This window comes from Haliotis rufescens, unplaced genomic scaffold (assembly GCF_023055435.1).
Source record: "Haliotis rufescens isolate VD_foot unplaced genomic scaffold, xgHalRufe1.0.p SCAF_30, whole genome shotgun sequence".
Classification (NCBI taxonomy): Eukaryota; Metazoa; Mollusca; class Gastropoda; order Lepetellida; family Haliotidae; genus Haliotis; species Haliotis rufescens.
Genome location: NW_025964002.1, coordinates 3,682,997 through 3,696,895, shown reverse-complemented (window position 1 = coordinate 3,696,895; position 13,899 = coordinate 3,682,997). Strand labels below are relative to the sequence as shown.

Below are 13,899 nucleotides of genomic sequence, written 5' to 3'. Positions count from 1 at the left end.
TAATATGTCGTGGTGATTCTTTCACATTTCTATAGTTAATCTGTCGTGGCGATACTTTCACATTTCTATAGTTAATATGTCGTGGTGATTCTTTCACATTTCTATAGTTAATCTGTCGTGGTGATTCTTTCACATTTCTATGGTTAATCTGTCATGGCGATTCTTTCACATTTCTATAGTTAATCTGTCGTGGCGATTCTTTCACATTTCTATAGTTAATCTGTCGTGGTGATTCTTTCACATTTCTATGGTTAATCTGTCATGGCGATTCTTTCACATTTCTATAGTTAATCTGTCATGGCGATTCTTTCACATTTCTATAGTTAATCTGTCATGGCGATTCTTTCACATTTCTATAGTTAATCTGTCGTGGCGATTCTTTCATATTACTATAGTTAATCTGCCATTGCGATGAGTATTACATTTATGTACTACAGTGCCGCGTGGCTTGAATCAGTAGTTCTCGTGAATGCAGTCATACATATTGTCCCATATGTTGCACTTAGATCAGATATGAGGTACATACCTCATTGAGGTAATGCGTCTGACCTTCACTCAAGCAGGTCACCGGATGAGGTGCTTCAGATTGTGGGTTGCGTGGAGTCCATTAATTGAGTCAGTGGCACGATAAGATAAAACGTTGCAGTTTTACTCGTGCGTTAACTTTAATGTGTCAGTTCTGTTTATGTGTCTTGTAAGTTGTGGACGGCCATGACGACTTTCTAAAACACACCCACCCAACATACCCCTACTCTTATCTGTCCTATATGCCACATTGTGTCACCCCTAGGCCTTCCCTCCATCCGCCCTCGTGGAAAATCCCAGGGCAGAATATTTTTTCGTTGTCCCTCTTGAACCACGGGATCATACGCAATAACTCACTTGACTTCTTACAATGATCACGTGACGTCTGTGTAGATTTCTTAAGGCCTGTCAACGTGCATTGAAATTGAAAACCTGTTACACCAGTTGGTTACAGTACATTGGAAATTCTGAAAACTGATATACGGCTATATTTTGACTTCAGTGAGTGAGTGAGTGAGTGAGTGAGTGGGTGGGTGGGTGGACGAGTGAGTGAGTGAGTGAGGGAGTGAGTGAGTGAGTGAGTGAGTGAGTGGGTGAGTGAGTGAGTGAGTGAGTGGGTGAGTGAGTGAGTGAGTGAGTGAGTGAGTGAGTGAGTGAGTGGGTGGGTGGGTGAGTGAGTGAGTGAGTGAGTGAGTGAGTGAGTGAGTGAGTGGGTGGGTAGACGAGTGAGTGAGTGAGTGAGTGAGTGAGTGAGTGGGTGGGTGGGTGGGTGGACGAGTGAGTGAGTGAGTGAGTGAGTGAGTGAGTGAGTGAGTGAGTGAGTGGGTGGGTGAGTGAGTGAGTGAGTGAGTGAGTGAGTGAGTGAGTGAGTGAGTGAATGAGTTGGTGGGTAGACGAGTGAGTGAGTGAGTGAGTGAATGAGTGAGTGAGATGCAGGGCTTAGGACAACTTAGCATATACCCCATGTCATCTCTTATGGTTGATGCATGTCATCGCCGCACTCAGCAATATTCCAGCTGTATGATGGCGGTCTGTACATAATCGAGTCTGGACCAGACAATCCAGTGATTGACATCTTGGGCATCGATCCACACAACTGGGATACGATGACATGCATCAACCAAGTCAGTGAGCCTGACCACCCGATCTCGTTAGTCGCCTCTTACGACAAGCATAGTCGCCTTTTACGGCAAGCATGGGTTGCTGAGGACCTATTCTACCCCGGATCTTCACGGCAAGCATGGGTTGCTGAAGACCTATTCTACCCCGGATCTTCACGGGCCTCCATCATATGTAGCACTACAAATGTATCAGGTTTTTGTATTACCGTCAATATGTATTTCGTTAAAGCACTTTATGGTGTTATCTTTGTAACAGACATGTATTATGTGATAAATACATGTTATATAATTTGTGTATACGCCGTCTTGTATGTTATGTACATTGGCGGTATTATCATGTATGCCCACATACCACCGATGGTGATTGGTTTTAGAATAAACCATATCATAATCGTTTGTTTGTTTAATGCCGAATTCAGCAATATTCCAGGTGTGTGACGGCGGCTTGTTAATAATCCAGTCTGGACGAGACGACCCAGCGTTTGGTATAAAGAGCAACGATCAACGCCGTCGGGTACGTTGACGGGTTATTGACCACGTCAAATTGTCTGATCGTACGTCAAACTGTCTGATCGTACGTTAAACTGTCGCCTCGTACGTCAAACTGTCTGATCGTACGTCAAACTGTCGCCTCGTCCGTCAAACTGTCGCCTCGTCCGTCAAACTGTCTGATCGCACGTCAAACTGTCTGATCGTACGTCAAACTGACTGATTGTACGTCAAACTGTCTGATCGTACGTCAAACTGTCGCCTCGTCCATCAAACTGTCTTATCGTACGTCAAACTGTCTGATCGTATGTCATACTGTCTGATTGAACGTCATACTGTCTGATCGTACGTCAAACTGACTGATTGTACGTCAAACTGTCTGATCGTACGTCAAACTGTCGCCTCGTCCATCAAACTGTCTTATCGTACGTCAAACTGTCTGATCGTACGTCATACTGTCTGATTGAACGTCATACTGTCTGATCGTACGTCAAACTGACTGATTGTACGTCAAACTGTCTGATCGTACGTCAAACTGTCGCCTCGTCCATCAAACTGTCTGATCGTACGTCAAACTGTCTGATCGTACGTCATACTGTCTGATTGTACGTCATACTGTCTGATCGTACGTCAAACTGACTGATTGTTACGTCAAACTGTCTAATCGTACGTCAGACTGTCTGATCGTACGTCATACTGTCTGATCGTACGTCATACTGTCTGATTGTACGTCAAACTGTCTGATCGTACGTCAAACTGTCGCCTCGTACGTCAAACTGTCGCCTCGTACGTCAAACTGTCGCCTCGTACGTCAAGTTGTCTGATCGTACGTCATGCATGAGGTTGCTGCGGACCAGTTCTAACCAGCAGTCACCACTGCCACAGTAAGACTGTGTGTACTACTTCCGAAGCTGTAAACAGCAGTTCACCGCTTCTCCCTTACTTGCAGTGTTTCTAAATCACCAACAGTAATTAACGAATTAAACTCATCAGATAGACAGTTTTGTTTGTCTGTTGTTTGACGCCGCACTCAGCAATATTCCAGGGATATGAAGGCAGCCTGTGAAAAGCATCGTGTCTGGACCAAACAATCCAGTGATTGACATTATGAGCATCGATTAAAAGGCAATTGGGATACGATGATATGCATCAACCAAGTAAGCGAGCCTGGTGGGTGGTGACCTATATTCAAAGCAAGGGGTGCTGGAGATCGTTAGCCAGTCGGCCCCAAGAGCACCACACTGTTATATTGTAAGAACTTTTGAATTGTCGCAACACTTGTTTTCCTTGATTCCGAGGTGTGCATGTATTATAATCACACAGCACGCTCACGTGTGGAGTCTTTGAGAGCATATGGGGAGTGAGTGTGAACGCTTCGGTTCTTGAGACTACACGCGACAAGGAGGCATTATATACTATGATGAAAAAAGGTAGGGGATATTTTGTTTTGAGGTGAAACCACGGGAACATGCACCAATGTCTGGCAGTGAAAGTAAGTGATTTATGTGGCAAAAACATTTCCAAAGAGATCAAGCTCGCAAACACAACATTGTAACAGTCATGAAGGACGTCACCTCGGACAGCAGTGCAATGGTCGTATGCCAGATTTACCATTCACGGAGACTCGGTTGTGAGTGAGTGAGTGAGTATGGTATTACGCCGCTTTTAGCAATATTCCACCAAAATCACGGCGGGGGACACCAGAAATGGGCTTCACACATTGTACCCATGTCGGGAATCGAACCCGGGTCTTCGGCGTGACGAGCGAACGCTTAAACCACTAGGCTACCCGACCGCCCCGACTCGGTTGTGAGCAGACGTATATTGTTATCTTGGAACCAAACGCTCAGTGACACTTTATTAAACACATTTAATCATTTAGAAAGCAACATCATGAGCTTCTAACATTAAGAATATTTTGTATTTATATGGTTTTGGTTTTGTATGGGAAAATCAATCTGTTGGTCACACTGATTTATTTATATGTGAGTTTTCACAAAGAGTTAAAGATTGTTATATACAAACATGGCATTCACAAGTTAATGATTATAAACATTTAGAATTTTATTCGTCACTCAAAACAGCATTTGTTATTGAACTGTATATTTTAAAAATCACTTGTAAAGAACTAAGAAGAATGTTAACACTATTAAGAATTGGAGAATCAAATATCATGGTGAATATTGGAAGAAAAAGTAATATTGATATTAATTTTAGATGTTGTCCTTTTTGTAAGAACATCATTGAAACTAAATTACATTTTATACTATCATGTCCATTATATGATGATATCAGACAGAAACACATTCCAAATATATATTGTAAATCTCAGTTATTTAAGCATATATAAGCTCAGGCAAACTAACTGATTTACTTCAATGCTGTAAATATATTAAAGAGGCTATTGTATTACGTTCATCCCATTTGTAATACTTGTTTAATGTTGCACCAATATGTATATTCTATATGTCAATATTTATTTGTACATGGGCCTGTGGCCTTTATACTGAATAAAGAAATTGAATTGAATTGAACATTGGTCATGCGACGTTTGCAACGAGCTGAGTGTTGACTTGCCATAGGTATAACCGTTGCAGGTGGACACACAATAGAATATTGTTGTCTAAACGCTGCATGTTTCTCAATCTGTCATCAGCAGATTGTGGATCCGATACCAACAAACATTCCACATTGGTACAATGTGTGACGCCCATTGCTGGTGTCCCCTGCCCTGATATTGCTGGAATATTGCTAAAAGTGGCGTAAAACCATACTCACTATAACTCATCATAACAAAACTTTAACGTTGATGAGTTAACACTTGAAGGAAACAGTGGCGATTACACTAATTACTTAGAAGCTTAGGTATACTATGTCTCGTAGTGTTTGTAGTGTGACCTTTTCTTTTCGTAATCCTTCCCATTCGACACTGCCGGGAAGCCCATTGGAAATTCCAGGAAATTCATGGGTTTTTCCAAGAAGTTAACCCACGGTTCTGATAGAGGAGAGTCCATTTAACAGAAGGGGGTGTGGGGGGGTGGAGGAGGTTTCTAATATTGCAGTCAGCTGTTTATGACCGACACAGTCCAAAGCAAGCACGTCGACAAACGTTTTATCAGAAAGAATCCCAATCAACACACGCAGTGGGAACAGGTTCACATGTGTGTTTAAGTTTCATCATATAAACAACCCGACCTGACACCCCTGCGAGATTGCATGACACGTCGTCTGCCTTGCAGTTACAGCACAACTCGCAGACGAGCACCTGACAGTCTCCGACAGGCTCAGAAAGAAGGCACAAGAAACAAATGTGAATCTAACAGTCAGAAATATTCATCAGTTGTCGCCGATACTTGCCAGGTAAGTGACGGATGTCGCTACAGACTACAGTGTACGTACACCACTGTAGCTGGGACACCTCTCTCGGTGTGCATCGTTGGGGCGGGGTGACATTATCGATCCCCAGACCGTGCGTGGTGTGATCGCGGTGGCTGCAATGTTACGTGTACAATTGGCTGCAAGGGGAGGGTGGCTGATGGATAATGCTAAAGCAAATCTAGTATAGTCCGGAAACCCCGCCTTCCGGACAACAACCGTTGGTAACGTCCACCAAAGGAACGTGTTGATGGTTCGTTAATCCGGACATCTAGCATTACGGTACATGGGCGGATACAGCTTTTTGAAAAGGGGGGGATGCACAATTAAGATCTATTTATCTTTGGTGGTAATTTATACAGAAATAAAGATTTTTTTTGAAAAAAAGGGGGGGTGCGCACCTCTGTATCCGCCCATGCGGTATATCATGGGAACAGCACCGATGTCCACATAAACGAAGTTTCGCTGTACACACGTTTACATTTGAACAATAAGGGGAGTAACTCTTTGGATATAGTCACAAGAAGATATCTCATATTAATATAATAAATAAAATATTGAACTTGTTATGGGGTAGCAGTTCATTCCCCCCTCACCCCTTGAAGCGAGCGAGATAAGGCATTAGTCATTTCATGCGGGGTGGGGGTGGGGTAGACAGCTTGGTTGATAAGGGGTCGGAGATAGTACTTTAGAAAATGTATGTGCAGATCGATCGAGTTACTGTGTAAAATTAACATTCCAATATTGACCCGATAGAAGGCTCCAAAGACGTTTAGTCTGGGAAATAGCATTAGGAAAAAACTAAATTTAGAAGATCGAAATCTATTGTGTCATAAAAGTTTCCATAATCTACTTATAAGCTTCTTGCAAAGTCACGTAATATGATACCCTTTGATCACCCACACCCAAGCCGCGTAGCTGGATCGCGTGGAGCACCAACATGCACGTCACCCGCCATTGCGCGATGTGGTAAACGCAGCGCAGTGAGTTAGGATTGTCATCAACTTGAAACGAAAGCGAGGAAACAGAAACATGGCGGTTGTAAGATATATTCATAAGACGGAATGACGCACGTGGAAAGTGAAATTGGTACGAGCGTTATAATCAGGTTAGGACTATATTTATATGCTTTCCTTTAGTAATTGGTTAATATATATCCTTTTCATTATAACAATCGTTGCTGACGGGTTCGTTTTCTACTGTGCAGTGATGCAGGTATGATGTAATTTGCATATATCATGTTTATTTTTTTTTAAACTTTTGTAAACTTGTGTAAAATATGTCTAGATATATTTACTACTGAGTTGGAGGTTAAGGCACTTTGCTTAATTCCAAACTTGTCCAAGTGACAAGACAATTTATAATACCACCCTTATCGGGCCATATAACACTTTCATTGGCAGCTTTTTTGAAACAATGTTGCCATTATTATCATATGGCAGTACCATTTCGCATTTCTATTATTGACTGTAAACAATAGGAATCCCAGTTCAGCTCTGTAGACGAAATTTTGTGTTTTCTGAAAAAAAATCCACTTAACATGATTGCTAAATTTTACCTGTATTTTTTAAGGTGCAAACATATCTATTTGCTTCAAGACAGTTGATTATGTACCCATATGTAACAATTATAAATAAATCCATAATTGGCTTAAAAGAGTTGCAGGTTACATAAGCCAAATCTTACCACAGGAGGGTGAAACAAGGGCAAGTGGTTCATTCTCTGTCCCTCTCTTACAGAAAGGCTTAACTGTATTGCTTAAATCTAGACTTTGATGGTAGACAGTTCCAAAATAGGTATATCTGTCTGACATTTTCATATCATGTCCGGCTACTGACAACTTCAATCTGTAGCCATCACAAAAATAACAACATCTGTCTTTTCATTCTTGTAGTTGTCAGTGCAAACAGGAGAGACATTACTTGGTTGTTGTTTATCCAGCTTGATAATGGTGTAAGAATCTACACTGAAATGTAGCTACTTGCAATATACCAGAACTTGTTATCCATAAAGTTGTACGTTTTCTTAGAAAAGAGACATTCCTGTGGTTTATCCGGTAAAACAGATCGAAGTATCAGGTCGTTGCTGGAGTAAGTGAGTGAGTGAGTGAGTATGGTTTTACGCCGCTTTTAGCAATATTCCATCAATATCACGGCTGGGGGACACCAGAAATGGGCTTCACACATTGTACCCATGTCGGGAATCGAACCCGGGTCTTCTGCGTGACGGGCGAACGCTTTAACCACTAGGCTACCCAGCCGCCCCTGGTCGTTACTGGAACGTAGATGGCATATAGCAGGTGAGAACCGATTATCATATTGTTGAACTATTTTTATATTTTCTAAATACTTTTAAAGCATGTGTTCTCAGTGACAGTTCAGAACACAAATATCATATGGATTCAACAGCACAACTGTCATAGAAGCTGTGTCGAATATAATTAGTTACAACTATGTGCAAAGTTATTATACATGTACCATACACATACATATATATGTGTGTACTCTATGAAAAGACCCTATACTCTACCCAGTCAATTATTCTCAGGAGAAAAATAAATTCTTTGACTGCCCTAATGTTGTACCATTGGTTAGAGATAACTGCTGGTTTGTCAGGGTTTACACGGAGGAAACCTCTTATCCTGGAATTAAAAGCGATCAGGGCAATGCGATTTCTAGAAGAATTTGTTTAGATTTTATTTGTTTCTACATGTCTGTCCACAAGTATGAATTGTGTGTGTTTGTGTTTTATTAACAACTTTGCAAATATTTTCAAATGCCGGTAAATATGCATACTACTTTCAAAATTTCGTAAATTAATTTATAAGAATCACTATTTCTCAAAAATAATACAAACCCGATCTTGTAGGTGTCGTGTAGTTTGATTGTTCTTTCATGATATGAAAGCGGTCAATACAACAAAACTGAGGGTTCATTACCAATGTGTGAATCGCATTCTTGGTGTCCCTCGCTGAATCGCATTCTTGGTGTCCCTCGCTGAATCGCATTCTTGGTGTCCCTCGCTGAATCGCATTCTTGGTGTCCCTCGCTGAATCGCATTCTTGGTGTCCCTCGCTGAATCGCATTCTTGGTGTCCCTCGCTGATGTTGTTTAGGCAGGTCGAACTCTCTCACCTATTTTGTAGCTCAAGGAAACCTCTGCATTAATTCTTGGGAAAATCCCAGGTTATTGTTGGTCCCCAGCAGCCAGTGCTTGTGGAGTTAAACCCAAATCACTCAAATCCTAGTTTCGACTTTGGTATGTTTCTTGGTTTCTCTTGTTTTTCACCGAAGTGGCATCGTCTCATATGAAGCTCACAAATACTGTTTGAAGCAGCGTCAAACTAAAATCTCAATCACTAGCTGTAAGTGATTCCTTCTCTGTTTCAGAACAATGTCTTGGAGAGTGCTGAGAGTACTTGTGGTCCTTGCTGTCATCCAAGGGGCGAGTGTATTTGCAAAGTGTCCTGCCAAGTGTTTCTGTAACGTTCAACAGACCTCTGTGAACTGTGGCGGAAAACACCTCACGGACCTCCCAGCCAATATACCTCGAGAGGTAGAAAAGTTATATCTGAACAATAACAGGTTCACCACACTAAGTCCATACGCATTTTCTAACTTCACACGGCTATTGTATTTGGACCTCCGACAGAACTTTCTCCATCAGATTGATTCGGGTGTATTTTCCAACTGTTCACAGCTTCAACAGTTATACCTTACTGCTAACCTAATAGAAACAATCCATACAAAGGCTTTTGAAGGTTCCCAGCAAGTTACCTACTTGTCACTTGGAGCAAACCGACTGAAGCAGGTACCATCCCTTCCTTCCCTTGTCAACCTACAGAGTCTCATCATGGAAGGAAATAAAATCAGCAATGCAACCTTTCCAGAGAGTTATTCAGCAAACACGGCCCTCACCGACATAGTGATGAGCAACAACGCGTTAGATGTCCTCTCAAACGCAACCTTTCAATCACTGAGACCATCTCAAGTCAGGAAAGTGGAAATAGCCAGAAGCCATATACAGAAAGTTGAAAGCGGGGCGTTTGAGCCACTGAAGTTGTTGATGTCTCTGAAGATTGGATACAACCCTTTGGATAGTCTACAGCTGCAAAATGTCATTCGTGGCCTGAGCCACACAAGCTTAGTGTCCTTGGACATCCGGAACCTTAGTCTTGCTGGGAGGCTTCCTTCTGAGACGTTCCTTCTTTTACGCAACACACCGATCAGTTCCTTGAAGATGCAAAGCAACCAGATTGCAAATATACCCTCAGGGGCTTTTGCCAACTTGCCCAAACTGATTCTGATTGACTTATCCGGATGCAGGATCCAAACAATTTCCGAGTCAGCATTTGAGAATTTAACAGTACTGCAGACACTTTTTCTGTACGACAATAGTCTAGCAATAGTTCCTCGTGGTTTACCGTCATCACTTACTAAACTGAACTTAGACCAGAATCAGATTGATAAACTGAAAAACGGTGACTTTGATAATCTTAAAACTCTTGAAGAGTTGAACATAGGGAGAAATTCCATTTCTGAACTTCAAGAGTATGCTTTCTTGGGGCTCTCGCAGTTGCAGAAGTTACACTTGGGCCAAAATAGGATTTCAACCCTGCCAGGAAAGTTATTCAACCTATTTACGAGACTTGTGTCCCTTGAATTGAATGGTAATAATATCAAATCTATTCCTGCCAGCGAAGGTCGTTTTTCAAGTTTGGCATCCTTGGTTTATCTTAAACTCGACTCTAATGCATTATCAGATATGCCTCTTACGCTCCTTCGCCCCCTTCAGAGCCTAGTGTATTTGCATCTTGATAACAACCAGCTTGGATCTCTCCTAGCCGAAGACAGATCAGGAGAACTGTTCAGAAGCTTGGCTAAGCTTGAAGAGCTCCACCTCCGGAACAATGATATCCACACTCTTCCTGAACCAATGCTTGCTGAACAGAAATCATTAACCATCTTAGACTTATCTAAGAACAGACTCATTCACTGGGAACAACATTTCTTTGTGTCAACCGAGTCTCTGCGTACCCTTGATCTCAGTTTGAACTTGATTTCACTCATCAACAAGACTTCCATCAGCAACCTACGTTCACTTCAGACTCTGAACCTGTCTGGCAACCCTTTCGCCTGTACCTGCAGCGCTAGGTGGTTTTGTGGCTGGATGAATCAAACTGACATAGTCCTTCCACAGCGGTCTCTCTTCACCTGTAATCTTCCTTCGCCCTGGCAGGGAAAATCCATGTCCTCCTACTGCAATGCTAAAGTTGACTGTACTGATTACACGTTGTACTATATCATAGGGGCAGTTGGTGTAGGGTGTATTTTAACGTTCCTGATGATGGGAGTTTGTTACAGGTACAGATGGTATGTCAGGTACAGGTGCTTTAGAATCAAACGAGGACTCCGAAGAGGTAGGTACCGTAAAGACTACATGCATCTACCGGGCGATGACAAGGTTTACGATGTGTACGTATCGTACGCTGAAGAGGACAGAGATTGGGTGGCACAAAATATCATTAGGAAGTTTGATTGTGGTGAATGTGCAGGCGATCAGTGTGAAGGTCATTACAAACTCTGTTTTAGAGACCGGGATTTTGTCAACGGGCGACCAGAGATTCCCAGCATGGACGAGAGCCTCACTGCAAGCACATGCGCCTTCGTAATCGCCACAGATGAATATGTCACATGCAACTGGTGCTTGTTTGAATTCGATATGCTCATGGAAAACAAAGCCAGGAAGGTCATCTCAGACATAATTTTGATCAAGGTTGGCAAATTACACCAAAACATCCCCAAACTGATGGAGAGGATGATTCAGAGACATGAATATATTGAGTGGATAAGTAATGAGACTGCGGAGACGAACTTCCTGGAAAAGCTCACTGAGCAACTAGGCCCTAATACTGTTGGGGGCGCAATCCAGGCCTAAGCGGACATTATTGGGACGTCCAATCTACAGAATTGGATATAATGAACAGAAACACACAGAAAAAATTTATTGTGACGCGGTATGCCGTAAATTTAGCTCGTTGTGGGATTTCATGTGTGTGTTTGATGTTTGAGTGTGCAATAATTTTTCAAAATATTTGGCAGGTATATCAAACAGATCCTGCAGTGGTGCCTTTTGCTATTTACGGATTTTCGGCATTTTTATTTTTTTTCAATTCACAAGGAAACAATTTTTACATTTTACCTTACCTGATGCTAAGTAGTGCTATAGGTGTATCGTCAGCTAAGTATAAAAAACATTGCATTTAATCAGAAATGCTCATTTTTCTCGATTTCCAAGGAAACAATTTGTACTTAGTCTCATAAGCTGTTCAATATCATTCATCAACAAAACTTGGCAGATACATCAAACAGCACCTGAAGGGTGATTTCATTTCCGAGGCTTAAGGGGTGCCTTTTACAATATAAGATGTTTAAAAAAAATAAGTTCCCCGTTTCCATGGAGACATGATATTCAACATTTTTTCATCAAAACTTGGTACATGTATTGATCAAAGGTCAAGTGGTGCCTTTGGCTATTTAGAATTTTATTCAAAAAATATTTTTTCTCTTTCCATGGCAACAAGCTTTAATTTGATTGTTCATAGTGGTGTGTTTGTCCCCACCATGTCTCTAAAGTGAGTGGGTATGGTTTTACGCCGCTTTTAGCAATATTCCAGCAATATCACGGCGGGGGACACCAGAAATGGGCTTAACACATTGTACCCATGTCGGGAATCGAAACCCGGGTCTTCGGCGTGACGAGCGAACTCTCTAACCACTAGGCTACCCGACCGCCCCCATGTCTCTAAAACTTTGAACTACTCTTTTTTTTTAAACTGGGCACACACAAAGACCAGGTTGTCAGGTAGTGCCTTTTGCTGTTTAGGGATTTTTAGAATTTATATCTTTTCCATGTCAACAGGTTTGACTTGGACTCTCTTCATATTGGTTTATATCTGACATTGAAATACAAAGTTCCAAATCCCAATGACATGGTATTGTTTTGAAAACTCAGAAACTACTCTTGTATTAGATAGCAACTCTTTCATCAAGTTGAACTTAGAGTAACAGTTAGGCGATTTGTCCTTTCGAATTAGTGGGATCCGGGGTGGGGGTGGGGGGGATTTGTCATCTTCAGATGATTCTTTTCTAACTAGTCATGACCCGATTTCTCTCCACATTGTATGTGTTGTATTCATACCAGTACATGATAGAGGTGGTATGGACTGTCTTGATATGTACTTTTCATATTAATTGGGGGACATTGTGAGCAATTCTTGAACTGTTATGTAACAACACAATGTATTATGTGAACCATAGGCTGGATGGCCTTCACATTTGAATAAACTTTGATTGAATAATGTTACACTTCTTTACAGAAGTTAGGAGTGAGAATGGTTTGGGGCCGCTTTTAGCAATATTCAATAATCCAACCTGGACCAGACAATCCAGTGATCAATATTGTCAGTGTGATGATTTTGTTGGTTGGTTTGTTGTTTAACACTACACTCAGCAATATTTCAGCTATATGATGGTGGTCTGTATATATAATCGAGTCTGGACCTGACAATCCAGTTATTCATATCATGAGCATCGATCGCCTCTTACGACAAGCACAGTCACCTTTTACTGCAAGCATGGGTTGCTGAACACCTATTCTTCCCCGGATCTTCACAGGTTGTCGGTGTGATGAGGCGCAATCAATCAAGTCTCAAAGCTTGACCATTTGATCCATTTAGTCGCTTCCTATGACCAGAAAATGTTGCTGGGGACCTAATTCTAACCCTTAATCCCCAAGGAGGAGCTGACTTGATTGACCAATAATAGGACTTAGTCAACCTGTGTGGGGCTCTCTGTGACCTAGATCAAAGTCACATAATTCCTTCACAACATCTTGTGAAGGTTTGGTGTTGTCATTTTATGCAGCACCAAGCGATATTCCGACTGTGTTAGGCAGTCTGGAACAGACAAAGCCAGTTGATTGATATCATGAGCAAAGATGCTAGCCACTGGGGTATGTTGACACGCTACCTGTGAAGATAAGAATAAGGTGTTCAGCAACCCATGCTTGCCGTAAAAGGCGACTATGCTTGTTGTAAGAGGTGACTAACAGGACAAGGTGGTCAGGATTGCCGATCTGTTTGACACACGTCATCAATGCTCAAGAAGTCAATCTCTGAATTGTCTGCTACTGACTCAAATATTTACAGACCACTGTAATATAGCTGGAATACTTCTGAGTGCGGCAAACAAAACAAACAAAAAGTTGACACGCAATCCACTACCTCCCTGACCTTGACCACCCAATCCATCAGGTCCCCTCACTCCACAAGCACTGGCTGCTGGGGACCAACTATAACCTGGGATTTTCCCAAGAATTAATGCAGAGGT

At 41.9% G+C, this 13,899-nt stretch overlaps 1 protein-coding gene across 2 annotated transcripts; it reads left to right on the top strand.

The window, feature by feature from the left end:
- The first annotated feature begins 5,327 nt into the window (after positions 1-5,327).
- On the top strand, positions 5,328-12,865 carry LOC124147269 (insulin-like growth factor-binding protein complex acid labile subunit). Of its 2 annotated transcripts, none has more exons than XM_046517939.2 (2): positions 5,328-5,495; positions 8,899-12,865. In XM_046517939.2, exon 2 carries the CDS (start codon positions 8,903-8,905, stop codon positions 11,444-11,446), a length of 2,544 nt encoding a protein of 847 aa, XP_046373895.2. In that variant the 5' UTR covers positions 5,328-5,495; positions 8,899-8,902; the 3' UTR covers positions 11,447-12,865. The 2 variants fall into 2 exon arrangements, with proteins under 2 accessions (XP_046373895.2, XP_046373894.2); XM_046517938.2 differs by lacking the exon at positions 5,328-5,495 and adding an exon at positions 6,151-6,618.
- The last annotated feature ends 1,034 nt before the right edge of the window (positions 12,866-13,899 follow it).

Bases quoted from the DNA above. Each gene is read 5' to 3' on its own strand.
- LOC124147269 (XM_046517938.2), top strand. From the start codon at position 6,575: ATGACGCACGTGGAAAGTGAAATTGGTACGAGCGTTATAATCAG. The intron at 6,619-8,898 runs GTTAGGACTATA...TCTCTGTTTCAG, and splicing joins GGTACGAGCGTTATAATCAG to AACAATGTCTTGGAGAGTGC.